At 42.6% G+C, this 26570-nt stretch overlaps 3 protein-coding genes across 3 annotated transcripts in view; all 3 read right to left on the bottom strand.

Annotated features, from left to right (window-relative positions):
- Nucleotides 1-1365: 1365 nt before the first annotated feature.
- LOC136362572 (acyl-coenzyme A thioesterase 1-like) lies at nucleotides 1366-8755 on the bottom strand. Its single transcript, XM_066321240.1, has 3 exons — nucleotides 8277-8755; nucleotides 6761-6963; nucleotides 1366-5704 (listed from the first exon to the last, which is right to left on the bottom strand). The coding sequence occupies exons 1-3, from the start codon at nucleotides 8728-8730 to the stop codon at nucleotides 5102-5104; spliced, it is 1260 nt and encodes a 419-aa protein (XP_066177337.1). The 5' UTR covers nucleotides 8731-8755; the 3' UTR covers nucleotides 1366-5101.
- A 1034-nt stretch (nucleotides 8756-9789) lies between these two features.
- On the bottom strand, nucleotides 9790-17147 carry JMJD7 (jumonji domain containing 7). The gene is made up of 8 exons (XM_066321241.1): nucleotides 17075-17147; nucleotides 16384-16537; nucleotides 15224-15477; nucleotides 14705-14761; nucleotides 14197-14292; nucleotides 13117-13193; nucleotides 11893-12052; nucleotides 9790-10507 (listed from the first exon to the last, which is right to left on the bottom strand). The coding sequence occupies exons 1-8, from the start codon at nucleotides 17139-17141 to the stop codon at nucleotides 10419-10421; spliced, it is 954 nt and encodes a 317-aa protein (XP_066177338.1). The 5' UTR covers nucleotides 17142-17147; the 3' UTR covers nucleotides 9790-10418.
- A 436-nt stretch (nucleotides 17148-17583) lies between these two features.
- MAPKBP1 (mitogen-activated protein kinase binding protein 1) overlaps nucleotides 17584-26570 on the bottom strand; it is a 100089-nt gene continuing 91102 nt past the window's right edge. The window contains exons 29-30 of the mRNA XM_066321239.1: nucleotides 23433-23518; nucleotides 17584-22416 (exon numbers count right to left, since the gene is read on the bottom strand). Of these exons, the coding sequence (XP_066177336.1) occupies nucleotides 22123-22416; nucleotides 23433-23518 (380 nt within the window). The 3' untranslated portion in view covers nucleotides 17584-22122. The remainder of the gene's footprint in view (nucleotides 22417-23432; nucleotides 23519-26570) is intronic.

The raw sequence follows: 26570 nt of genomic DNA, 5'->3' as shown, positions 1-26570 counted from the left end.
AGTAAGTGCTGAGCTGCTTAGTGATTCAATTTGATATTTCCAACAAAAACCACAGACCACTGACCTCCTTTTCTTCCACTACAACAGTAGTGATGTTGTTAGGTATCAAAGTAGTTTTCCCGCATCAAGATGACATATCTCAAATCTGAAATAATCCAGAGATGGGAGAATGGCTGGAGTCAGAGCACTGTGCAGCCAAAAATAAATTATTTTGAGTTACTGCTGGATGTTCGAGAATGTCAGAGTAGCCCTGTCCAGGGACAGACTCCTGTAGATGACACAGGATTATTGATTCAAAACTACTTCGCTGATTTCATAACATATTAAAATGATAGCAGTGCATTTGAACTTCCTCTTCTAGATGAAAGCAGAAATATGCACATACTCTGTTCCTATCCAGGACATTTCCTTTGAACCATCTCTCCAGCTCATCTCTTATCTGTCAAGCATATTTCACAATTTTGTCTCCACGGTTGAATACGCCACTCCTTCAGGACTAGATCCACTTAAACAGGGGCAGCACACAATGAATCATCAAGCACTCACTTCACTGGACACAGAAATGGATTCATGATTTACAATCAACTGGACTAATTATTACAAATATAACTAAAAACTGTACTAGATTCTTATATATTTTGGCACGGTATTGCTCACCCCTGCTTCTCCTCATAACCCCATGCATGTTACTGCTGGTTCCTTCTTTGATCCAACAGAATACTTTAATCTTTTTGTTATGCTTTGTTTTCCACAGGATTATCTCTTAGATCACTAACCAGAAAAAAGGCATGACTGTCCCTCTGTGAAGCAAGGTACTCTTAAAGGAGTTAAAAAAAACCATAAAACCACACGTTTTACAGAAGAGATTTTAATGCAAACATAAATTCCCAGTCTAAATGCAAAACATTGAAAGTTCAGCAGCTGAAGTAATTGAAAAGATACAATCCTAAATAAATAGAATGTAATTAATTTAATTATTTTTCTCTAAGGGCTATCCAGAGTCAGGGTACAGACATTTTAAGGTTTAATGAGAATTTTGCACTATTTTTTAAGACACAGCATTCCTAATTTTTGTCCTCAAGAGAAAAACAGCAGAGATATTTAGCAGTAAATGCTGCAAGGAGCACTAGTTCATTGGAAGTATTAATCTTTCTTCTCCTCAAATTTAAACAAAGCATCACTTTCTCTGCGCTCAATTCTACATTTGGTTCAGATTCCATTTCTGAATAATATGCACATAGCACTAAAAAGTGCAGAATAGTGATTTTTTTTTCCTGAAATGGTAGAAAAAAAAATAATATATATATATATATATATATATATTAGCAAAATACTAAAATAGAAAAAAAATTACTTTTTGTATTTTTCTGTTAAAGACTGGTCTTCTCCCACAGCTTGATAACAAATGACCTGGTCATGTATTAAAGAACTGACTAAATTTTGAATTTTAAAAAAAAATCTTTAGACTTTCAAACACACACAGGAAACAGAAACCAGAAATAGAGAAAAGTGACTTCTAAATTACATCATACAACATATATTCTGATCTTTCACTTCATTCCTCCTCTTCTGTGGCCATGAAACTACCTTGCTGGCAGAAGCCATCCAGAGACACTGTTTCACCTGAAAAAGCTCCTAGACTTAGGAGCTTTTGCACATTTGCATTGAAACCTCCTTGCTCAGCATAGCCCTTGTTAAAATTCCACTGAAGCCTCAAATACCCACTATTTCTGCACAGACAGCCACTTCATCAAAGCTTTTTTACTTCTTCTGCACCTGTGGTTCACTTTTTGCTAATAAAGGCATTTTGACTACTTTCATTCTACAGTTTCCTCCAAGTTGCATGTATGTGTAACAAAATGCTTCAGGGTCAGCTTTCCGTGCAAAGATGGAAAATTTTAAGAATGTATTGGGCAAATCAGCACTCTCCATTGTTGCTTGATTCCATGGTAGCTAGGGAAATCATCCTGCCCTAAAAAAGAATTGCAAGACATCCTGTTCCTTTATAGTAAACTTGTTCATAGCAGCTTACATGTGGGGAGATTCTCAGTTCTTAAGAGGCTTGTCACAAGCTTTTCTTATTCTCAAAATAGAAATGCAGTGCAGAATGCTATACAGTGGGTGACTAAGAATCAAGATGAGATCTTTCAGTTCAAGCTAGTCCTTTGATACTCTATTTTATCTGAAGCACTTTTCAATTACAAGCATGTTACAAGAACAGATTTTCCCATCCAATTTCTATTAGATTTATCAGTTGTGCTTGGCAGAGGAACACTTGCAGCTAAAGGTCTATTATCTTTAATTAAATAATAACTTTTATATTGTTCTTGAATAATGTTGTCTGTATTCAGCAGGCCTGGAGAGACTATACAAAGCACTCTGACTCAACAGCCTCCAATTAGTATAATATTGTCTTGAAAAAAACCCCATGATCTTAGCCCTACTGGTCTAAATCATCTCTTCAGCAGAAGAAACATTAAATAGTCTAAGTCTTCAGCAAAATGCTGAAGAACATGCTTAAGAACAGGCAGAAGTGTTTTACTGAAATTAAGCCATTTCCAGTTATTTTATATTAGTCTGACACAAGTTTCCAGCTTCTATTTCCTGAAGATAAGTTTCAAATTTGAGTTTAATTTTATAACTATTCCCAGTGCAACTGAGTTGCCTTGAATATTTTTCTGTATGTGGCACAGCTGCTGAGCTGAATCAGCTTTTTCCGTTTTTCTTGTCAGATGCTATGCAAATGATAAATAAAGGGCTTTTAAGTAGGTAGCAAAGCTTTCATTCCAGAGGAACAAAAGAAAGAGGTCCTGTGTGCTGCTATGGTCAATGGAGTCACCAGTCAGCTCCTTTCATCCTCTACTTACAACACTGTTTTCTGTGAACCTGACTGCTGAATGTGACAACATAACAACTGGATAAAAGTATCACTGACCACAATGTTGATTTACTGATGGAAAGTATTTTTATTTGTAATGGTAGTTTCCTATAGATAACATATTCTCAGAAGGTCACAATTTTGTAATTCAAAGTATAGATCTGTAAACTGCCCATTGAAGGCTGGGAAAGCTCATTTTCCCCTCAGAAGGGACGAAAATAGATGTGAGTTATCCCACAGGCTGGAAAACAACACATTGTTTTGTATAAACTTCACTGTGTTCAGTAAAAATAAGAGAACAAAATTACTGATACCAAAGAGAAACTCACAGCCTGAGGCCCTGAGTCTGAGGAAAATGTGGATCAGCAGCCCAGGGTTTTTCAACTGCTCCAATAAAACAGAAAAATGAGAGAAGAGAAAAGAAAAGGCCCCTTCCTGAGATGGAACTGCTTACATGTGTTTGACTTTCCTTGTTGTTGTAGTATGTTACTCTGCTGCCAGGTCCTACCCACTCACTAAACATCTGGAACAATCACAGTCCATGCAGGACATAGGCGCACAAGGGACAAACAGAAATCAAGTAAAAGGCAACAGCACAAAACTTGATGGAGGATGAGTATGGGTGAGCAGGAGAGAGATGTCCCCACTCTAACTACTCATGCCTTCAGCTATGTGGTACCCATCTACCAGCCTGAGGAATAGGGGGTTCAGGAAATACAGAAGTACCTGAAGGGACAGTCTGTGTTGAATATGTATATGAGAGAGTCCCCAGCCCTCTGAGGCCCAATGTGCTCATTTTGAGTAACTATTGCTTCCTGAAACAAGAAAACTGACGGCATGGTTCCTCCCTCAGAAGAATCCAGGCTCCTACAGGGCTTTTGTCCCAGCAGGAACTGGAAGCCAGGGACTACACAGTCAAAGGCAAGATCTTCCTATCTCAATGCAATGCAGAGACTTCCAGTTCCAGTTGCTTCTGTGGTCATGATGTGAGTCTTGACTGTTCCAGGAGGGAGAATTCGCTCCACTGATCCCATCTGATACATAGTTGATGCTTGCCACTATCTCACAAAAGCACAAGGTAGATAACAGTCCCCCTTGGCAGGTCTGGACACTGATAAATGGTAAGAAAATGCACATTCTTCCCAGAAGGTGAGGTCTGTCCTCTCTTGAAGAGTGGCATTTCTTAGCTGTCACTGAGCCCAGAGCTGTCTGCTGGAGTGGCAGAACCACTGAGGCAGGCCACCTCACTGGGCTCTTGGTAACTCAGCAGCAGTGGCTTTACTGTTTCCCCCCAAAATGGAGACAAACTAACTTTCACCTTATGAGAGCAAGTACTTGGCACATCTGTACCACCCCCATCCTGAACACTGTGCAAATCTGCAGACTCCATCACTTCTCTTCCCCACAGCAGGTGAGGACTTCTGCTCATGACCTCTACAATCACGTGAAGTAACAACTAGTGGCTACACCAGGATTGTTCCTTAATGTTTTGACAGGTACAAACATGGTTGAAAATTTCATTCAGATAATCTCAAGCAAACTGTGCAAACACAGATACACTGCACACTGCACTCACTGAGTAGTGCAGTGAAAACTTTACCCTAATATGGAACTTATATGGAGTCAGCAGGAGATACAACCAGAGTAACCTGGGTAAGATTCACTGCTGGGTTTTGAGGCACCAGAAAAAAGAATGTTATCAGTGCACTTCAGATTAAGCCAGAAGTGCCTCTTCCCTGAGCTAAGATCAGAACTACTGCAACCTTGTAACTACAAAATTGGAGAAAACAACATACCAGGAGGAAAGATGAGCGTACTAATGTGCTGTCCAACAAAAATGCTGTTTATATCTAGGTTAGTTAAAGGTGCAAGACAAAACCATTCAGTGGAAAACTGCTCCTGTGAGAGTATTTCCTCTTATGAAAGGAGATGGTTGCAGATTGAGGGCAAAGACAGCTCAAGACAAATGCAATTTAGATGATGGGATGCTGGGTTGTTTTTAGACTACAGCACAGAGACAGAGCAGATGGTGCCAATCTACTGTGAAGCTGGAGCCAGAAGTCAATTGAAATTCAACCAAAAAACGGGAAATTACTTGAGGAATGAAAACAACTATGCAAGAGTGGGGTTTAGAGGAAGACAGTCCAGGAAACTTCTGGTGAGTTTCCAATATCCAGTGAGTGCTGAAACATCATCCCTGGCCAGCATCTATGACAGCTTCCACTACAGCTTGCTCTTAGGGATGTCCGAGTCCATCAAATGTTGCCAGAAAAAGGCCTGTATCCTGCGCCATGCATCTTCTTGGGCTTTAGCATGCTCTCTCCACTGCCCTCCCCAATGCATCAGCATCCCAAGCACCCTGTGGATTGAAACTTTACACAGAGGTAAGTATGGTGGCTCCAAGAGGTGCCCTGCTCCAGAATAGGAGTAAAATTCCACTTCCCGGCCGTGCTGCCGAAGGCGCTGAACAGCGTCCCGGCAATAGAGGTCACTTTTCCAGTTCATGTCATCCAGTCCAGACAGGAAGAGGAACTTGGCTAAGGACCTCTCCACAGGAATGCGACAATCCCAAGTGGCTGGGTCCGTGTGATCATGTAAGACATCTGAAAAATCTACTAGTCCAGCCTCATCATTGATCTTCATCCTCCCCAAGTCATATGGGTGGACAGGAATAGTGAAGCCATCCCCCTTCAGGGGAACAAAGGAATTAAAACTGCTTCCAGATATGCTGACGGCTGCCTTGATGCCAGGTAGAAATGTGGCCATGGAAAGGGCTAGATCACCTCCTTTAGACAAGCCCAAAACACCAATCCCGGTATCTTTCACCTGAAACAGAATTACAAAAACAATATTATTACTACTCTCTATTTCCTGAGCTGAAATAACCTCTCCAGTTCTGCTTTCTCACTCATCCAACTATGACCACTCATATTTTGCCCCTTCTCTCTCTCTGTTCAGGTTATATTACTCTCTCATCTACCCCTCTACTGACCCTCCAAAAGAGTGATTGTGAATTCTACAGTTCCTCAGCATTTCTCCTCTTGTAACACATTTGTCTCCTGGTGACCTGTATAGACAAAGTGTCTTTGCTTCCTCCACATCCCGGCTCAGCCTGCTCTCAGTATGCTCTCAGTCTTTTACTGCTCCTCTCTCCAAGCCACTTTTTCCTGGGTTTACTTGCATTGCATTTCTTCATTACAGTTTCTTCTATACTCTCCTACAGCTGACCTGTTATTTTCTGTTTTGTCTCGGAAGACATAATGTTCATTACACATGAGGCTAGGTGAGCCTAATAGCTGTTTAAATCAACTTATTTCTAGTGAAAGCCCTTAATACTGAATTTTAAATGTTTCAGAACTCTCTGAGGAACAAGACAAACAAGCAAGGCTGAATTCTGCTCTCACACTGCCTACAATCCTGGTGTCCATGTGACAGAAAGTAAATAACTTTGCAAAACAAATACACATTAAGTAGCATTGCATTAAAATTTCAAATACTACTTGATTTTCTTTGGTCACTTTTGGGTTAAGTATGATGATACATTGCCATAAATTGTCTTCCTTGTCCCACACACTTGTCCAAATACAGCCTCAGCTGCCTTAGACATGTCACACCTCCAAAGCTACAACTGTAAAGGATTCTGCTGTTAGAGTGTTTTATTACTGTCCTGCAAAACTTACTCAGAATCAAAAGCCTGTAATATCTCAGAAACAGTAAAAAAGCCAATTGATTTTTTTTCCCTTCTAAAATCTTAAAAGATGCAAAACTAGTAAAAAAATACTATTTCCTGCTTAAGCAATTTTGTACTTCTAATCTAGGAACCAATTAGCAAGCTGGAAAATAGTTTCAGAAAAAGCATAAGAGACATAATTAGTCTCTTACCTGCTGCTGCTTCTGCAAAAAGTTCACAGCCTCCTCAAAATAGCTCAGTTCAAGAACCTCTGGCATAGCAGGGATATCTTCAAAGGACATGTAAGCAAGAGCCAGAGTCACAAAGCCTCTGCTAGCCAGCAGACTTGCTCTGTATTCAATAAGACCTCCTCCAGAGCCATATAAATCTATAAGTCCAGGGAACGGGCCAGGTCCTGCAAAGAAAGGAGGGTGTATACATAACCAAAAGAAAAGATCCTATGGGTGTCCTTTTGTGGTGCCCCCTCAACACACATCAGGACAGTAGGTATCAGAAAAAAAATCATCCTCTGAAGCTTTCCATGGTGGGCACCATTCTCAGGAACACACAAAATTACTGTAAGGACATGAATTTGCACATTTCTTTTATCTCTTAGGAACTCATTATAGGAAGTTCACATGTTGGACATCCTTCTTTCATCCTGAATTTCAGCTGGCATTGGCCTGTAAGTCCTCAGGCCATTGAGGATCAATGAAGAAACAGTATTACTGCAGGAGTGGCTCTTCCTTAGGAACTACGCTAGCAGGTATGCCATGGGGAGGATACTTGGGTTATGAATGATACTCACAAAATGCCAGAACTGACGTGTGCCAATTCAGGCTTCAGTAAGATTTGAGTAACTACCCCTGAGCTCCTCAGCTCTCCTACAGCAATAGGACCTTCCTTTCCTGATGCTGGTATGCCCATTCTCATAGCCAGATTTCCCTTACAAGATGTGGTATTGCTGCAGATGCAAGGGACTGTTAATTACAGAGCAAGATAGCCAGGTTTAAGTGCCATTCACAGAACAGAAACACTTCAGGCTTAAAGCAGCTTTGCACGGGATCCATTCTAAGCACTGTCTGTGCACAAAGTTGTAAAATATGGCACCAGTTTAATTAAAGATCTTGATTTTCCCATTTGTCTCCCATCTCCATAAGCATCCCATGCAGTCCAGCTGCTCAGTCAGGAAGAGACTTCTTTCTTTGGTTTTTCCTTAGCTAAAGAGAGACACAGAGAGACACGTCCAGAACCTGCAGGAATATCTGTAGCAGCTGCTGAGGGCATGGTTCTTCAGCCTAGGCTGGCTGCAGGCTGAGTCCAGTGCTCCCACCATGCTTTGTCATTACTCACTCTGCAGCCAGAGCTGTCACACTTCACAGCTCTGCCAAGGACCAGGGGCCTCTTTGTCCCGTCAGCTAAACTGAAAAGCTAAGAAATAAACACACTATTTGACAAAGCTCTCACTGTAGGAGAGGTCAAGGCACTCAACTACAACAAGCAGGAGACACCTTGTGTCCTCCCTGCCCCACCATACCTCTGCCTTGGCCCTTGCCCTGCCCGGGCAACACCTGCCCCTCTTTGCTCTGCTGTGATGACCCAGGTACCCGGACCAGGCACGGGCTGAGGGAAGTGTTAGCCGAGGCTTTGCGCTGGGTTGCTGAGTGCATTCAGGGACCACGGGGCTGTCAGTCACACCTGGAAAACCAGAATGGAATTGAAACTCACCAGGAGGGAGGAAGAGGGTTGCTCTGAGACGACCTTCTCTGACCGAAATCCTCTTCACCCCCTCTCCTAAAAACCACCGTTCATTGCTGCATTTTCCCAGCAAGCGGCTCATGTCCCCATGGCCCTCATACACTTCCAGGTCCACACAGAAAGGGGTCAGGACGTTCCTCTTTGCCAGCCGCTTATAGGGCGTTTTGGACTGCAGAGCCCAGAGCAGCCCCATGGGCTCCACTCCCAGATAGCTGCCCCCCAGCGCTGGGGAGCGGCTCAGGTCCAGCTCCCCGCTGCTCCCAGCCCTGTAGAGAGCGTGGGCTTGGAAAAGCTCCCCGCTCTCGTCCACCAGGCTGGCTCGGAGGGTGACCGCCTGCTGCGGCTGCAGCCCGGCCACACGGATCTGCACGGGGTCATCGAACAGGCACCTGCGGGCAGGCAGGACGGACACCCGCGCCGCCATCCCAGCTCGGCTGGACGGAGAGCAGCGGCCCTCCTCTGCGGAGAGGCACGGGCCGCCTGGAACTGCGTGAGACACGAGCCTCAGCAGCCTGTCCCTTCTCGGGATTAAAATCCCGGCTCAAAGTCCAGGAGGAACCGTCATGATCGCTTCCTTCACTCTGCGGCACGGGCTGCTGGGAGACGTAGTTCAGAGCACGCCTCCCTCCAGACTCTCCGGCTCGGGGGGCACCGGCCACTTGCACGGGCACAAGCTGTCACTTGTTCTCGGAGAGTGCTTTTACTTTTGATTACAGAGAGACACTAAATTTAAAACCCCACAACGGCAAAAAAGAGATATCCAAATTGCCGCCCACCCCCACCCCCCCCCCCAGCTGCAAGAAAATCCAGGTTTGATTGCAGAACTGGCATGGGAGCCTTTACCAGGGCACAAAAACCACAAACAATCCGGAAAGCCTAAAGTAGCACTTAATCCAGCCACGAAACAAAGCCTGCTCTTGATCCCTCTCAAGCTTCCTGCAATTTTTAGGTAAGCACCACAAGTTAAAATGAAACTTCATGCTTTAACTATGTTGTCTTAAAAAAGCAAAAGAAACAAAGTCAAACAATTACTCTATTTTCTTCCCAGTAATTAATGTCCCCCACGTTGATAATGTTTCTAAGGAACATTTGACAATAAACACTATATTTTAGTTTTCATAAACAATGATACTATTTTTGCAGTATTTGTGAATTTAACAGCCTTCTAGTCCTACCCTGAGGGTCTCAGACATGTGACTAGTCTCATCCCATTCTGCGGAAATACAAATGGGAATTATGGCTGTCTGAACCACGCTCCTGGTTCAACCAACTTGCCTGACCATGCACTAAGCAGCAATTAATGACAAAGGAATGAAACAATCAATGAGTTTACAAGCTGGAGAATCACATCTCATGCCACGAGACCACAAATACATAGACTGATTGCAGATCTAACAGAGCAACTCTAAAACCATCCCTTAGGATGCAAGAGAATGCAGCTGTGTATAAATACAACAGTGAAAAGAAATAAAAAACAGCAATAAAAAAGTGTAGCTTTTTATTGGAAAATAGCCAACATAGACTTCTGCATGTTGTCCTAGATGCCCTTCAGCCATTGTTTACTTTAGAAAATAAAATTAGTACAGAAATAAGCTTTAAACTGACCTTTTTATTGCAGAAGTTCTAGTTTTTCACCATCTAAACACCACAGCCACTGAACTTAGAGAACTACAACAGGACAGACTTTTGCCTAAAGCAGAATGCATACACTGGACTGCTGCAGCCTGATTCATAGAGCAGATCCTTCCTTGTCCACCTGGGTTGTTATGAAAACAATCTGTAGGTCTGAACAAACAGTCAGGGCTTCCAGTTTGGGATTTTCAAAACCTGGATTGTCTCCCATCACATTTTATTTTGCTCACCACTACCAAGGCAACATGTAAAGGCCTAAAAATCCTATTATCAAAGTTCTACTTATGAGCCAAAAAATCTGGCTGATTGGTCTGGACTCTGAAATCAAGAAAAATAGCCATGATGTTTTCAGCAGGCATTGTTGACGAAACTTTAATCTTCAGTTCTTTTGGGGGGAATCATGTTCGTATTCCAGTCACAGATGCTGATGATTGAATCAAATCAGAAACAGACATCACAAGCTTGAGTCTCCCACCTCTGCTATAGCATCTTCACAGTTTTTGTGAGACAATCTAGAAGTTGATAATAGCTGTACTTAATGTCATATTCCATGTCATACCAATAATTCACTGAGGAGACAAAGAAAGGGGAAAATATTTTAAGGCTAGAATGTAATGATTTACAAATGTGTTCATAGACTTTTACACAGTTCAGTTAGTACAAGCTTTTCCTTATGACTGACTGAACTTTGAAATGAGCAAATCTCTGACTACAGCTAAAAGTAACAAGCAAACAACGAAGTTCTTCAACAGTGCTGCCAATGCAACTCTGTCTTAACCCAAACCAACTTCAGAATCTGTGCTGGAGATTCATTGGAGCACAAGATGGCAAAATGCTTAGGAAGAGAAAATGTATGCTTCTATTTAGACAAAAAATACCAAACTGCAAAGTCTAACATCTGGATAGGAACCTCTCTTCCAGTGTAAAGGATGGCAAATTCACCACTGCTTCACAGTGGTCATCAATTAGTGCTTTAATTCTGCTTCTCTTGCTAATTTTGGGGTATGTCTCCTAGGAAAATGACGCCATACCCTGTAATATTGTACTAATGCTTCTAGGAGGAGGATATGCTCTAGCTTTAGATATTCACAGGACCAGACCCAGAGAATATTGATTTTTCAAGTGTATACAGACTGTACTGCAGTTAACAGACTAAACGACAAATAAACTCAAACTCTCTGCCTATTTCTGCTAAACAGAGGGAAAAAAGTGGCTAGGGGCTTGCAGCTGGAAACAACTCTACTTTTAAAAAAAATCTTTACAGACTGATGCAACAGCGCTGGGAAAAATTAATCAGAATTACTGCTCTACTGCTAGATTGTTGTTTTATCACAGAATCACAAGAACTGAAAAAAGGGCTTGCAATATTTGCAGTGTTATACAAATACTAATACACTGTTCAAAATACTTTTTTCTTGAACAGGATTATCAGGATATTCCAGACAAAGGGCAAGCAAAAATTCCAGCAAAAATCTCTTCCTCAAACATTACAAAATTTGCACAACATAACAATAATACTTTGCACCATCCCCACCCTCCACGTGTAACCAATGAGCTTCTGGAATTCACTTGGAGAGAGAGGAAAAAAAAAAAAAAAGAGATAGAAAGATGATGGTAAATCCTACAAAGAAAGTGATGGCAAGACTTTTGGTAAGTGCAGGGGAACAGTAACACAAACACAACCTTATCAGCAAGGCAAGAGACTGGGTCAGAGCAGATTTCAGCTCATATGAAAAGAGAGCATCTTCCATATTTTATCAACAAAGCTATGAATTATAAGCAAAACAGGCTGCAAGGAAGCAGCCCCATGGGATCTGTCAAGATTGTTATTCCCTCCTGCAGAGAGGCAGATAACCTTAAAGGAACTTTGTTCCCACTGATGCTTTGCTGTGGGATATCTACCTGCACACCTACCACAGTTCAAAAATGTATCTGGAAATACTGTCTACTGTACCTGCAATACAGCCATGGGATTGCTGAACATGATGGAACCAGAGAGAAGGCAGATATAACATCTCACCAGCTTTCACTGTACACTGCAAAGGTTTTGCCTGAGCATATTCTGGATACAATTCTAGATCTGGGTTCAAGGGGTCCAGAGGGATCCAGGGCACCTAAACGCAAAAGAGTATGTATATGGTACTGATCCTAGCAAAAAAATTCAGCAAGCTTCCAAGCTGATAATTAAACTCACTAGGTTACAAAACATGTACTTTGTCTAGCAAAACATGTACAGCTACATAGCTTTCCACATTCAGTTTGGAATAGGTCAAGGATGCAAAGATGTGCCTCCGTTGGTGATGCATTTCTAATTAGTGAAAAGGCAATAAATGTCATCCATGAAATTGCAGTCTCTTGGCCTACTTTCAAGACACCTCCAGCCCCTTAAGTTGTTTCTTCCTCCTACATTCAGTACTCAAATACTTTATCTGCACCACTCTTTTTAGAAATTGATTTTTTCTTCTTTAGCTCTCGGTATAATTTTTACTCCCAGCAGCTAAAACACTCCTCCCTGCTGGGAAGTCTCTTGCCTGCATTAATTCTTTCTCTGCTCTACAGAATTATAAACCTCAGCATTCCAACCTTGCTGCATTACGGGAATAAGATTCCATGAGCACCACTCTGGAAATAGAGAACAAGCCCCAGCTCAAGTTCTGTTGTAATATTACTCACACCTTGCAGAGGCAAATGGAAAGGGATTAAGATTCTACTGAGATCTTTAAAATGCCTCCAGATCTAAACATTTTAATCAAATAAATATTTGCTACTACTAAGAAAACACAACTTATTCATTTAGATAGGTATGTTTTATTGCACAGGGTGATGCTACCATGGACCTGAGTAGAGGGCCAAAAGAAAGTGAATGTAGAGGGGTCTATTTCAGGCATAATGAAATCAATCCCTTCACTGCTGATGCACTCAAAAGTTCCTTAGTGGGTCTATTCAAATCTGGTGCAAAGCAACACTTTGTGATATTAATGGTTTCAGGTGTGCAGTAAAAGATTTTTCTGGAAGCTGGGTATCCTTTGCAAATAGTAAAACACAAGTGAAATACCTGGGCATTTGCTTTCAAGTAATGAAGGATTTCTAAATATCAGTCAATATGCTTACTTTGAGGATTCAGCAATGCACCAAGCTCTCCCTACTGTATTAACTGCATTCTTTATAAACTTTTTACCTTCTCTGCAGTCTTCTCATCCACAATTTCAAATGAACCATCTTCTGATACATGGTAGGTTGCTGGCTGATAGAACTCTGAAACAGAGAAATAATTAAATTACACAATTCAGAGAACCTGATGGCAGTACATGTCACACTTTCACCAAGAAAATTTAAGACAAAACCATTTTCAACTTACTGTACTCATTAGCCTTCCCTTTTTCCATTTCAAATTTTATCCAGTTTCTTAATACACTTTTTTTAGTCAGTCTGAATAATAATTATTCTCCTTCAAGCCCATTTGTATTCCCAGTCCTATTTTGAGTAATTGTCTTTTTTCCTTTTCAGAAACATTAATGCACTCCTGACTTATGCATCATTCTATAGCTGGGTGCTTCATCTTAGGTCAGTCTACCAAAGCAGCACTCATGAGAGTTATTTGTGGCCAGCCTTTCACTTCTAATTTTAATTGACAGGGCTCATCAACTACTTCCGATACTGCTGGTTGTTTTCTTTCACTGCTTCAGCACAATATCTAATCACCCTTTATGTGAGGAAATTCCTCCCAATGCCCAATCTAAACCTCCCCTGGGCACAACTTGACACCATTACCTCTCCTGTCACTGCCTGTCTGGGAAAAGAGCCTGATCCCACCTGGGTACAACCTCCTTTCAGGGAGTTCTAGTGAGTGGTAAGCTTCTCCCGAGTCTCTCTTTCTCTAACTTAAATAACTCCAGCTCCCTCAGCTGCTCCTGACAGAAATTACCTTCTGGAACGTTCGCCAGCTTTAATATCCTTCTCTATACTCGCTTCAGCATCTAAATGTCCTACCCGGATTGAGTGGCCCAGAACTGGACACAAGACTCAAGACATGAATCAATGAGCCCATTACTTTACTGGACTGGTAAACCTGGCGTTAGAGTAACATTTGTGTTACAAACTACCTGCAGCATGAAATAGAAGAAATTTCTGTTCACACTGGAAAGTGTAACATTGCATAAACCTCAAAATGTTACCACTGCTTCCTTTTTTCCACTTCTTTCAGCGTTTTAGTTTGTCCTTCCAACCTTCAGACACACTGCACGGCAAACTGACGTACCATATGGGATGAAGGGACGGTCACTTGGTGGATGCAGTAGAAAATATTTCTCTCCAGATACCACACAGTACAAATTCTCATAATGATCTTTATGCACTAGGATTGAGAAAAAAAAGAGAAAAACGTGAAGAAAGACAAAATCATAGTTATTTCCATCTCTGCAGCAGAAACTACAGTAAACTGAAAGTATCATCCTTCCTTATTATTATCAGACTGCTTCTTCCTCTTGTGGCCAGTGGGAGAGTCATGATACCATGCTGTAGCAAATATATTCAATGAAGGAAAGTATCACTGCCTAGCCCAACACAATGCCAGGTAAAAGCACCCAGAGACACAGCAGCAGGAGGCTGCAGAAGGGCAGAATAAGGAAGGCAAAAAAAAAGCATGTTAAAATAGAACTGCCTTGTCAGAAAAACCATACCATTCTCCTGAGCCACTAACTCAAAACAAGTCAGGTCAAACTTGTGCTGAAATCACTAGATTTACAGGATGGATATAGGATACGTACAAGATGTCACAGCAGCTGACTCCCCAAGCCAGAAATTCACAGCATCAGGCTTCTTCCCTGTATGATTAGGGAAAAGAGATATGATGACAACAAAAAAATTGTCATTTTTAAAAACATTTGAAATTTTCTGCCAAATTCTGTTCTATAATTTCCTTCATAACTATGACAGATTTCATTGCAAATAGCACACTGTGAACAACAGCAACCTCCTTTTACACTGCAAACACTGAACCAAAACATGACTCTAGATCAAAAAGCCACTCAATCTAAATGAGTGTTACACAACATTTTTTCAGCTGTGAAAACACACAATAGAGATACTGATTTCAGAGTAATGCAACCCCAAAACTTGTATTACTCTATTAGGTATTTTAACACTTCTGCATTCTAAGAGGATGAAACCAAACTGAGCTGTGGCATTCAGAAAGAGAACAAGCATTCACCATGTAGTACCTAGTGTGATTGTTTTAAAGCTCCACACAAAATATTTACTGAATTCAAGAGAAATTGACGGTTTACCCAGTGCCTCACTCATCCATGGTATGTCAGGCTGCACATCACAGACAAGTTCAGGGAACTCCTCAGTGAGGTTTGAACACTGCTTCTGCACATAGAATACGTTGGGAGAGGTCACCTTCTTCTCCACAATGTCCAAAAAGTCCTTGAAAGGCATTTTGTGCTCCTCTGGCATGACGAAACGGTCCTGAAACACTGCATCTGCATAACCATTTGGTGTCACTGCCACACTCACCACCTTGGGACCTACCACCTCTCTGCAAAACAAATCAAAGGTTTATGTCCAGCCCTGCAATTAGCTCATATATTACATACTGGTTATTTTTAAATCATGTTTCAAGGGTAGCAAAAATAAGATGCCTGTCTTTCCATGGATGGGTGTCTCTAGATTAGGTTTTCTGCTGTCTAGTAAGGACTCTAGCATTCTGCTCCAGTTGCTCACTGCAGTCAAGGTAACTCTAGTTTATTTTTCCTCTCTGAATTCTCTCCTAACAGGACAGTTCACAAAGGAGCTCCCTTTTCCTCTGTGCAGAGAGGAACTTTGGCCCCTTCTTTTCACCAGTCATGGCAGAGCTTGATACAATTGCGGCCATTCAACTCAGCCAGATCCAAGGGTTCATGTGTTCAAAAGCAGCTGAGCAGGGAGAAAGGGTGGACAGAAACTGATAGATATACACCCCATGACGCTAACAGTCCTTAGTTCCATACGATATTTAGCTTTTAACCCCACAGAATTAGATCTGACCCACAGATTTTAGGTCTAACCATAAATCCTCTCTTAAAGAAGGACTTTTTAAAAATTCAGTCATTGTTAAAACGCTTATCACTTAGTTTTTTGAAGAGAGCAAGGCGTGCTCAGTCACAAACAAGTCAGTCAATTCTTACAGCACTACAGCCCCACTCCAGATGGGTGGGTGTCAACAGCCTGAGTCTATTGGCTGCACACAGCAAAACACCCACCCTCCTGGCTGCATCAGAACTGGTAGGGCAGTATATGTGCAAGGAAGACAGTTACACCTGACCGTGGCAAGACTGAGCACCTTCACGAAGAACCAGGAAGGAATCTGAGTTAATCCTACAAACAACAGCAGAAATTAACCAAGGGGTTTTTAGTGAGGTCACCTGAAGTTGAACACCAGTCCTGCTCCACAGCTCGCTCATACCTGAGGTACGCTGAGGTCCATTTCTTCAGGGCCGGCCAGTGGCTGATGGCGTTGCGGATTATACAGGGTTTATTCGGACTCACCCACTCTCGATAAAACTCCAGCGGGGACGGAGGCCTATCAAGATATGGTATGGACTCTGGCCAGCCCAGCTCTGTCCAGGCAAATGACAAACAGTGTTACTCAGCGTCCCAGAAGAAGCACCCCTGCCAGCACACAGGCTTCATGTGCCCCCCACGGATCCAGAATCCCTCTGTTAAAATCCAGAGAGTGTTAGCGGGGTTTCAGAGCCAGAGGGAAACCTCAGCCCAGCGCCTGAGGATAAAGGGATAAGGGGCCTGTGCTACAGGAAGTGCAGCTCCCGTACAGAGGCGCTACCACAGGATGATTTTTTGGAAGCTGGAATAGTGCTTTGTTTTGCTGCTTTATACCCAGAGAAACAACCATTAAAGGACCGTTTCGTTTTCTCGATTTTCGCTTTCTTTTTGCCGCGGGCTTTCTGCTTCACCTTGACCTCGGAACCATCATGCCGGCAGCACAGTGCGTGCCGCCGATCGCCCCACGCCGCCGCCGCTCACCGAGGCGGCAGCACCGAGCTCCGGGGCGGCGGCGGGACCGGCCCAGCACCACCGCCCGCCCCGGGCGGGGTCACCGCGGCCTCCCCCGCCCCGCTCCGCGCTCCGGCGCTCACCGCGGGCCTCCCGAGGGAAGGCGGCCAGGCAGCCCCTGACGGCCCGCAGCGCCGCGCCCTCCGCCATGCACGGCCCGGCCCCGCCCCCGGCCCCGCCCCCGGCCCCGCCCCCGGGCCCGCCCCCGGGCCCGCCCCCGGCCCCGCCCCCTCTCCGCCACGGCCCCGCCTACCCAGCCCACGGCCCCGCCCCCTCTCCGCCCCGGCCCCGCCCACCCCGGCCCCGGCCCCGCCCACTCCGCGCCCGGAAAACGAACCGTGGGCGCAGCGCCCGAGTGAGTCGCGCAGCTCGGTAAGAAATGGTCACGTTTTTATTGAAACAGTTTAAGACACGAAGTACAAATGAATATAGAGTTAAAAACAGCTCGCGAGAGAGCCTCACAGTGCAAAAAAACAAAACAACCAAAAAAAAAAAAAAAAAAAAAAAAAAAAAAAAAAAAAAAAACACCAACACCAAAAAAAAAAAAAACCAAAACAAACCCAAAAAACAAACAACCAACCAACCCCCCCCACAAAACCCAACGGAATTTTTAATTCTTTCCCCAAATAATAATTAAAAAAAAAGACAATGTATTATTTCACTTTATCTAAAGCCAAAAGTATAAAAACACGCATTTATAAATAAAGCAGGAAGGGTTTTTTTGTTTGTGTTTTAAAGGAGTGAAGGAAAAGGGCAGTGCAGGAAAGGGGGGAACAGGGGTGAGGAGGTGCCTGCCCGGAGCGCGGGGCGGACATGGCTTGTTCCGAACGCGGCTGCCCCGCGTGTCCCCCGAGGACACGAACACAGCCCCAGCCGCCCCGTGTCATTCCCACGCACGATCTGAAACATGGGACACGCCGGACTTACCCAGAGAAGGAACCACCTGCGCTCTCGAGGGGCTGCTAGAAGACCTGTCTATCATTTCAATGAGGTTTTTGTCATTTAGTGTCCTGGATGCTACACATCCAACGGGCTGGGGGGAAGACACTGTATACATGCATGAATTTACCAAGGGTGTTTAAATACCTGCATTTCATTTTTTTTTCTTATATATAATTATATACATATCCGTTCTTTTTAAAAAATTAAGTTGGTATGTTTCTACTCCCAGAAAGAAACGTCCCAATTCCTCTGAGTCCTGACGAAGTTTGAAAAACGGGGAGCCTGGCAAGGGGGCTGCTGTAAGGCCATGCCCCAGTCATCACCTGGGAGGTCGCATGGAAAGGAGAGGACAACCTGAGAGAGGAGGTGGAAGAAAGGCGGACTCCCATACACACAGCTCCTGGGTGCCGCTGAGGGATGGGGAGGAGGAAGGTGTTACCTGTCGGCAGCAGGAAATACAACAGTTTGCTGCCCTTTCAGGTTGCAGCCCTTCCTACTGTCCCAGTTCAAGGGAGCCCTTAAACAAACTGAGGAGTTCCACAGGCAAAGTAGTACAATTTGCAAGATGGAAAAGAAACCTAAAACTTCTCATTTTGACCAGGAATGGTGGGTTGAAGGGAGGAAAATATATGTAAAGAGGATAGGTAGGTCCAAAACATTTTTTCAGGCTTTATGTTAAACAAAAATCTTAATATAGGTATCGTGCTGTGCAGGTGCCTATGCTAACACCCACACAAACCAGTTAGAAGGATCGCAAACCATTAAGAGGGATAGACTCAAATTTATTACCTCCTCTGACAAGCCTCTTCACTTCCCAGGCAGTTACCATTCATTATTTCTCTGCCTGGCCCAATGGACAGCCTGCAGTGAAACACGTTCACAAGGTGCAAATGCAATGCATTTATGCTCTTTTTGTTCTGTAAACTAGAGATTTTAGTAATATTTCCTACTGCCAGCAATAGGAAGTTAGGAGGGAAGAATTAGTTGGATCAGTCTTAAATTATAAAGAGCAACACTATCTCCTCACCTCTCTCAGCAACAAACTCAGGCACCAGTGTTTCCTTCACTGGGCTTCTAATCAATTCAAAACATCAAAGCCTTGAACAAGCAGCTCATGACTTTGCCATTTAAGAAAAAAAATAGTTGCTTAGAGAGCAGCAAGAGAAGAAGCAAGAGGCTCAACTGAACATATTTTAAAACAAACTCCTTCCAATTCATCCTTCAATTACAGATCACCATCTCCAAGTCCTGTATCTACTTTCCCGAAGCCTTTTGGTATTGTATCATTGACAGGTATTGGCCAAATGGTGTTCTTCAGACCAAGACCATCTCTATTTCTACTCTGTTTCTACTCTGTTTTCCTGAGTCTCCTACATATACTATTCTAAATTTATTTTAAACTACACAACCATTCTCCAACTGATCTACTTACCCAACACTTTTCTTACCATCATTCTGATCAGATTTTACCTCTGGTTTCCTGTGTACAGCCATGACCTCAAGTAAAATCCATTCCACGATACAAAACCACTCTGATCAGCTTAAAAATCAGATCTGCCTCACACAACTTATTTCCAAGGAGCTTTGTTTCATACCTCTATGCCAGCTTTGCTGGTTGTTGCCCTTTACCTTCATGGTAATTTCATTCTCACCACTGGCTCTTCTGTATCATCTCTGACCTTTTTGTTGTTACCTCAATGTTTAAATAATAAAATGGTATAAAATTGCACAAGGAAGTAATATAAAGGACCCTCAAACCATTATCACAGTACCAAAATATACCTGGGTTCAAGGAACTGCTATTTTTCCTGAGTGTCTTGTGGCCCCAGTAGAGCAAGAAAGTTCCTGTGTACTAGGACATATGTTCACAGTCTGAAAGTGGAGAAACTGGTCACCTCAGAAGCAAGCTTGATCCTCACTAACTCCCATCACAGACCCAACATGACTTATCACACATTCACTTGCAGCATCTCCAGCTCACCTTTTCACTCAGAGAAACTGCCGGAAATTTCCTCTCTGGTTTCCAATTCCCCTTCTTTTGCAAAACCTGTCTGTGCAAGAGAAGCTGCCCATGGGACTGAGCACACCAGCTGATTCAGCACAATACAGTGCAGAGACAAGACTAAAAAATAACCCCTTTAAAGTTTTAGTACAAGCCCATGGAAGGAAAAGTTAGCAGGGACACCTGAAACATGATTAGGCAGATTTCAATTACAGGCAGAAGCAGCTGGAAAGCTCTTAAGGTGCTCCCCACACTGCCATGTCCTGAAGCACTTGGCAGTGATCAGTCAGCAAACCTGTTAGGGGAGTGACAGAAGTGCAGATTATTCAGCCCTAGAGTTTCTCAGGAGAAACAGGTTGTCCTATGCCAGTCTGGCCAGACCAGCAGAAAAAAGGCTGCACTGCAGACCTGCAGTCACAGAAAGACAGAGAAGTCAACAGACCACATTTCCAAGTGCCACAGGGTTTCAGAGTGACAGCAGCCAGGACAGTAAAATGAAAGAAAATTGCTTCCACCCTGTAACCTCTGTAACCAAGTGATGCAGTCTGGCTGCCTCTGACTGACTTCCACAGATGCTAGTCTCTCTCCCCCAAAATCTTGTTGCGTGCATTAATTTTATGAACTGGGATTACACTGCTCTGCCTTAAAATAAATGCAAGACAGACTGGAGATGGCAGAAATAAATACTTTGTGTATTTGCCCCTATTGTTGAAAGGAGTGGGAGTAAGGGGGGAAGGTGCTGAAGAATTTCATTGGTTTAAAATTTTTTTCTTAGCTTATACCATAGACCTAAAAAATATCACTGGACAATCTTAAGCCACAATAAACACAAGTTAGCATGGGTTTAGAGAAGCTCCACAGGGCAAGAAGAATATTGCACATACAAATGCAAGAAGAGAAGATTCTGTTTCTCAGACTAGAAAGTCATTAAAAGCAAAGAGGCTAGAGGCAGGGGAAATTGTGGTAATCACATCCCAAAATATTCATTTGAAGTTCTTAGGAAATAATTTTCTGAGGGGATTTGAAATAGCTTTACAAAAGGTAAGAGAAATCCAACTTTCTTGGGATGCATATATTCTGTTTTCAGAAAAGGGCAAGGAGAAAACATTTTCCTATCACAGTGAAATGAACAAATGACACAGATGAGCTACGGCACTGAAGAGCTCTCAAATCCAGAGTTACACTGTAAAAGATGGAAACCAGCTTTTCCCTGTCACTTCTCCACAAATAAATCATAACAACATCAAAGTCAATATCCAATTCCTAATCATGAAAGGTCACTGAAACAAACTTTTGTATTGTATCTAAATCTAATTTTTAAAATGTCTGCAGAAAACCCGGTCTGAAGTATTCAAATTCCAGATTAAAAATACCACTGATGAATTCATAAAGTAATCTCCAAAGCATGGCCCAAGGGATACAGAGCCTTTCCCTGGAGGTGAATGCAGATAAAATAGTGTGGAGACTGTCTTGACACAATAGGAAAGCAGACAGGGTTGTCATAACAACAGCAGGATTACTGCAGGGAACAAAACTAAGGCAGGAAAAGCAAGAACGGCAAGACAAGATCTAAGCAGAGAACAGTTCATTAATTGCACAGACACTCCAGCCTGTCTCCCTGTTGGGGATTTATAATACAGAGATTGTTTCTCGCTGGGATATGGCAAAGGGATTAACAGTTTTTTTAAACGACAAAGATAACAGCCACAAACGTGGCGTAGAGCAACAGTCAAGAGAAATAAATTAATAAATAACCCCCCTAAAAGTCTGACTCTTGATTCTCATGAAGTCTTAGAGAGGAAGGGATTGGCTTCACGTGGACTCTTTTGCTTTTAGCCAGCAGTTCAGAATTTCTTGTATAAACTGGATTTTCATTGTATTTTTAGGTGTCAAACATCCTGACCTCCTGGCTATGAAGAAATTTCAAGGCAATTTCTCCAAACTCCACTTTCAAGACCTTGTTTAGAGACAGGAAGTTGAAGACCATTAGGAAACAAATATTAAAACTGTGGCCAGCACATTGCTAAGAATTGGAACAAGTCAGTTGTTGGAGCCTGAGGAAATCGATTTATAAAGCAATCTCCACCAGCCCTAGACCAGCTGATGGTAGCATTGGTCTGAAGCTCTCTCTGTGGTCCTCTTCTTGCAATTATTTGTCTATTCACAAACACCTGAAAGCCACCCCTCTTATAGTTTTTTGTCCATGCGTCGTTCCACAGCTTGCAGCAAGAGCTCCGAGTACTGTTCCAACAAAGCCAGCGTCTGCTCATCTCCCAAACTCTTGGGACTCGGTAGATTGGCACCACACCTCTCGTTCAGTGGGCTAGTCTTATCTTGTGGCTTCACCAGTGCCTCCTTATATTTTGGAAGCTCTTCTGCATCCTTCAGAGAGTCCAGTTCTTTCTTCATTGAGGAGAATGTTTCTGTCAGGAGGCCTGCTATTTTATCTTTGTCAGTAGAAGATTCCGTATCGTTTAATACCTGAAAACAAAGAGGAGGGGAAAAAAAAAGAATGCATTGGGATTTAGGTAGAGCATCAAGTAAGCAATCTTAGCCCTTTAGAGAAGTGAAGCCATAAAGATTTGCAGACCAATCAAGTCTACTTTTCTTCAACATTTGACACTGCACACTTAGATATATAGCAGGACATGCATCCAATATTCCCTAGCTGCACAAAATCCAGAGGCATTACTCCAACAGGACAGAGATGGGAAGCACATTTGTGGGTAGTGTTCTCCTTATAGTGGGCTTAAGGAGGTACTGTTTCCCAGCTGCAGCACGGGGCCACAGTCTCCTGTCCCTCCTGTCTGCCAAATGCAGCTGGTCCCCGGAACAGAGCAAGGTCAGAGAGCTAACGCAAGTGCTGTGACCAGAGCTGCAGAGGACCATGTGGCAGGTGCTCACCATCAAAGTCTCACACTCATTGCAGAAGACTTGACAGAGCAGCGCTAAGCAAAGAAACAAAGTGCTGTTATATTGCTATGCATGTGGCTCTGGTCTGAGCTGGTCTCTGTGAGAGTACCAGGCAAATGGCTGCATGTTCTTTCCACAGCTGGATTCCCATGGTATCCCACATTTGCTAATCCTTTTCCCAGGATTCAAAGACAAAGAACAGATGGGGATAATAAAACTCAAAACTCCTATAGTATTTCATATCCCTGAAACACTGTATAACCATTAATTAATTCCCTAATATGCCTTTGAAAAAGAGCATACTGTTATCTTCAGTTTACAGATAGGCTAAACAGACCGAAAACTTAATTGATTTGCTCAAAGTACCATAGCAAACCATTGGAAAATCCAAGAGCTGGAAATCCAAGAGCTTGAACTCTGGTTCAAGTTGAAGGTGCAGTCAAGCAGACAGCCAGGCAGCTTGTGTCACTGAACACACAATCAAGAGAACACCTTGAGGCAGCAAGCACTCACATTCTGGGTAAGATGTCTGTGGGCTGTAAAGCCCAGCTACAGTACCAGAGGCTGTGTGTGAGGTCACTCACCCTGCGGTAAAGGTGAAGGGCTCTGCGCATGCTGTCCTGGAGCTCGGACACCACGTGCTCACACTGCTCTAAGCTGATGCCTGATTCTGAAGGAGGGAAAACATAAAAGCGCAAGTTACAGCACAGACACTCCACTACCCACAACCTCATCATTTGGTAAGAAAAACAGGTTTTTTAACATGTATCTGAAAGACCATGCACACACAACTTGTCATTGAATTTTCAGGGCTGGTTTGAGCAAATTATTAAATAGGCACATTCTGTACGAGCTTTCCTTCATACTAACTAGACATGTTGCTTGCTTCAAGCACCCCTATTTTTCCAGTCTTTCGTCTCCAAAGTCAGCCATGTTTTTCCTCAGACTGCACATTTTTGTTACAGTCACAGATAGTCACAGATTATCCATCTGATTTCCAATTACAATTAAAGCCATGTTTGCATGAGGGCTTCCAGTGGCAAGAAGGACTAATCCAAGGAGCCTCTACTTTACCTTCTACCTAGTTAGAAATCTACAAGCTCCCTCTCACACATCCTTCTGCACAGTGTACTACTAAAGCACAGAGGATGATGGATTACATTGAATCATTGCAGTGTTCTCTAGTGAGGACTGAGGTCCAGAATAGTTGTGACAAGCAAACTCAACCACAACAGAATTGCATTGCTGAGCAACCCATGACATACAATGCTAATACATCATAATCCAAAACGGAAAAACAAAAGCAAGCAACTGAAGGACAGCATCTTCTGCCTGTCCCCACCAGATACTATCTCCAAACAGTATGAGTTGAAGATCTGCAATCTTCATACAATAAACACTTTCATGAGTTAGACATAAAAAATGAACAAAGACATAGATACACAAACACAATCTTCAATTTGCAAAGGCCTGGACAAAGGACATTTAACTTTCTTTAGTAACCCAAACCCAAAAATTTTGTCACATTAGTACTGTAATTTCTACAATTCCAAGAACACCTCTTTGAACAGACTGGAGAGGACCTGAGCTAATTTTATAGAATACATCTAGATGACGCACAAACAAATATAGCTAGAAAAACATCTACTTATACACAAACAAAAACATCTACAAAGTACAAAGGGGCATGAATAAATTCTTCCATTTGCATTCTTTGATCCTAAATCACCCGTGGAGTCTGGGCAGTGTGGCCTTCAGTGCAATCCAAGATTCTTGCTTTCTGCCCCCCCTCCTTCCCTCTTTATGTTTGAAACCCAGTTGTTTCTTCTCATGATCATTTCTGGATTTCTCCTCTGATCATTGTTTTTAAGCTGGTCTCCAGCTCTGGGAGGTGCCAGTCAGGAGAAAGGTCACAAAACCTAATATAAATGCTTAAGTAAGAGGCATTTTCTGCTTCTCGGGTGTGCAGAGCAGAGCTCTTCAGAAACTAGCAGAGAATATTAAACACAGCAATAGTATTAAGCACATCTACCGAATTTTAACTGTAGATGTCAAAATGCTTTAACAAGAAAAAGTAAGTCTCTTTATTTGCAGCTGTTATACAAGCAGGAAATGTAAGGACAGAAAAATTAAGTGAAAATCCAAAGTAATAGTGCAAGTCAGAAGCAGAATAAGTCTCTATCAACCCTACAGTTCTGATCTAAACTGCCACGTTGTAATTCCCAGAAGCTATGGTAAATTGTTCACTGAGATAGCCAACTTGGATCTAAACAGCTTTTCCAGCATCTACCATTAAAATCTGGGAAATGTGGTCTGCAAGAAGCTTAAGGCTGACAGCTGCCTACTGAGAAAAAACTCCATGGGGATCCGCAGTGCAATTTTACTAACTCACTAAAGGATGCTGTTAAATATTCTGTCAGTGTGCTATGTCTTGGGAGCTGTTTAAAAAAAAAAATCAATACTTAAAAAAAACCTTTCTCTTTCTCCATGCTACTTGTGTTAATTCTGCAAACTGACCAAAAACCATTTGCTATGTAGTCTGATTTGCAAATCTAGAAGAGAAAACTCAGCCTGAAGAATATAGACAACTACAATTCTGCTGTAGAATATGATTCCACAGCTTCAGGCTGCATCTGGTGCTGGAAGAAACCTCACCCCTGTAGGGGGTAGGTCTGAAAATTTCAGATGCACTCACTGTTCTTTGGAGCAGCTACAGTAGGATAACTGCAGGTCTCTTAGACAAAACATTGTATTTCCTATTTTTCATAACAGTGCTTCACTCTTAAGGTGTTTGATGCCTCTGGAAATGCAAAAAGAAAAATAACAGTGCATCAAAACCAGATTAAACCTTCTGCAATGCTTTGGTGCAGAAATATTATGTTTAACCACTGATGACTGGTTCAACAGCCTGGCACCACAGAAGGTAACTGATCACAGGATTACAGCTATCCTTTCTCAGATATGAGCAAGAACAACATAACAAAAGGGGTAAAAAACTGTATAGCCCCTTAAGGTACAAGCTATCAGCAGTGGTTATAATCCAGCTTTCTAATGCAGAACTCAGAAAGGTGTATTTCCTTTCAGATTGTGACACAAAAGAAAAACTTCAGGAGATGATGTGGCCCTAAACAGTGCCACAGACTCTGCCACTGGAGGTTTTCCTGTCTTGGAGGGCAGGATTTCTGCTTCAATTTGAACTTATCTGCTAGTTTTCATTTGATTGAACTACCTTAAAATGAGGTAATGTAAAATGTAACAGATCTTAGAGCTGTTTTCAGCAGGTGAATGTTTTTCATCTTGTACCTTTTTCTCCAGACTAGAGATAATTCAAAAATTAACCCACCTTTTTTTTTTTTTTTCTTTTTTTTTTTTTTAATGTTCAATGCACATGCACTGCATATTCAGTTTGCAGAAATGTCCTCAAAACAGAGTGGTAACAGCACAAAGACCTGCTTGCTCTCACAGGTAGCTACAGCAAGGAGCTCACCTCCATGAGCTTTATCTCATGGAAGAAAATTGTATGCAAACCCTTCCGGACCCTGCACACTTGCATATTAACAAAGGCAAGTTTGAGCTGTCTGGCAAAGCTTCACTTTGTCAGTATTGTCTGTGCTTGCTTGGTTCTGTTAGCACATGTTGGACTGCACCTTCATTTGCTGGTCTAAACATGCTCCAAGAGGAGGGTGGGGGATGTGACCTCCACGCTCCAGGGAATTCCCAGC

Source organism: Sylvia atricapilla, chromosome 6 (genome assembly GCF_009819655.1).
Source record: "Sylvia atricapilla isolate bSylAtr1 chromosome 6, bSylAtr1.pri, whole genome shotgun sequence".
In the NCBI taxonomy this organism is placed as follows: domain Eukaryota; kingdom Metazoa; phylum Chordata; class Aves; order Passeriformes; family Sylviidae; genus Sylvia; species Sylvia atricapilla.
The sequence above is the reverse complement of the archived record's forward strand: the minus strand, read 5'-3'. Positions and strand labels throughout refer to the sequence as shown.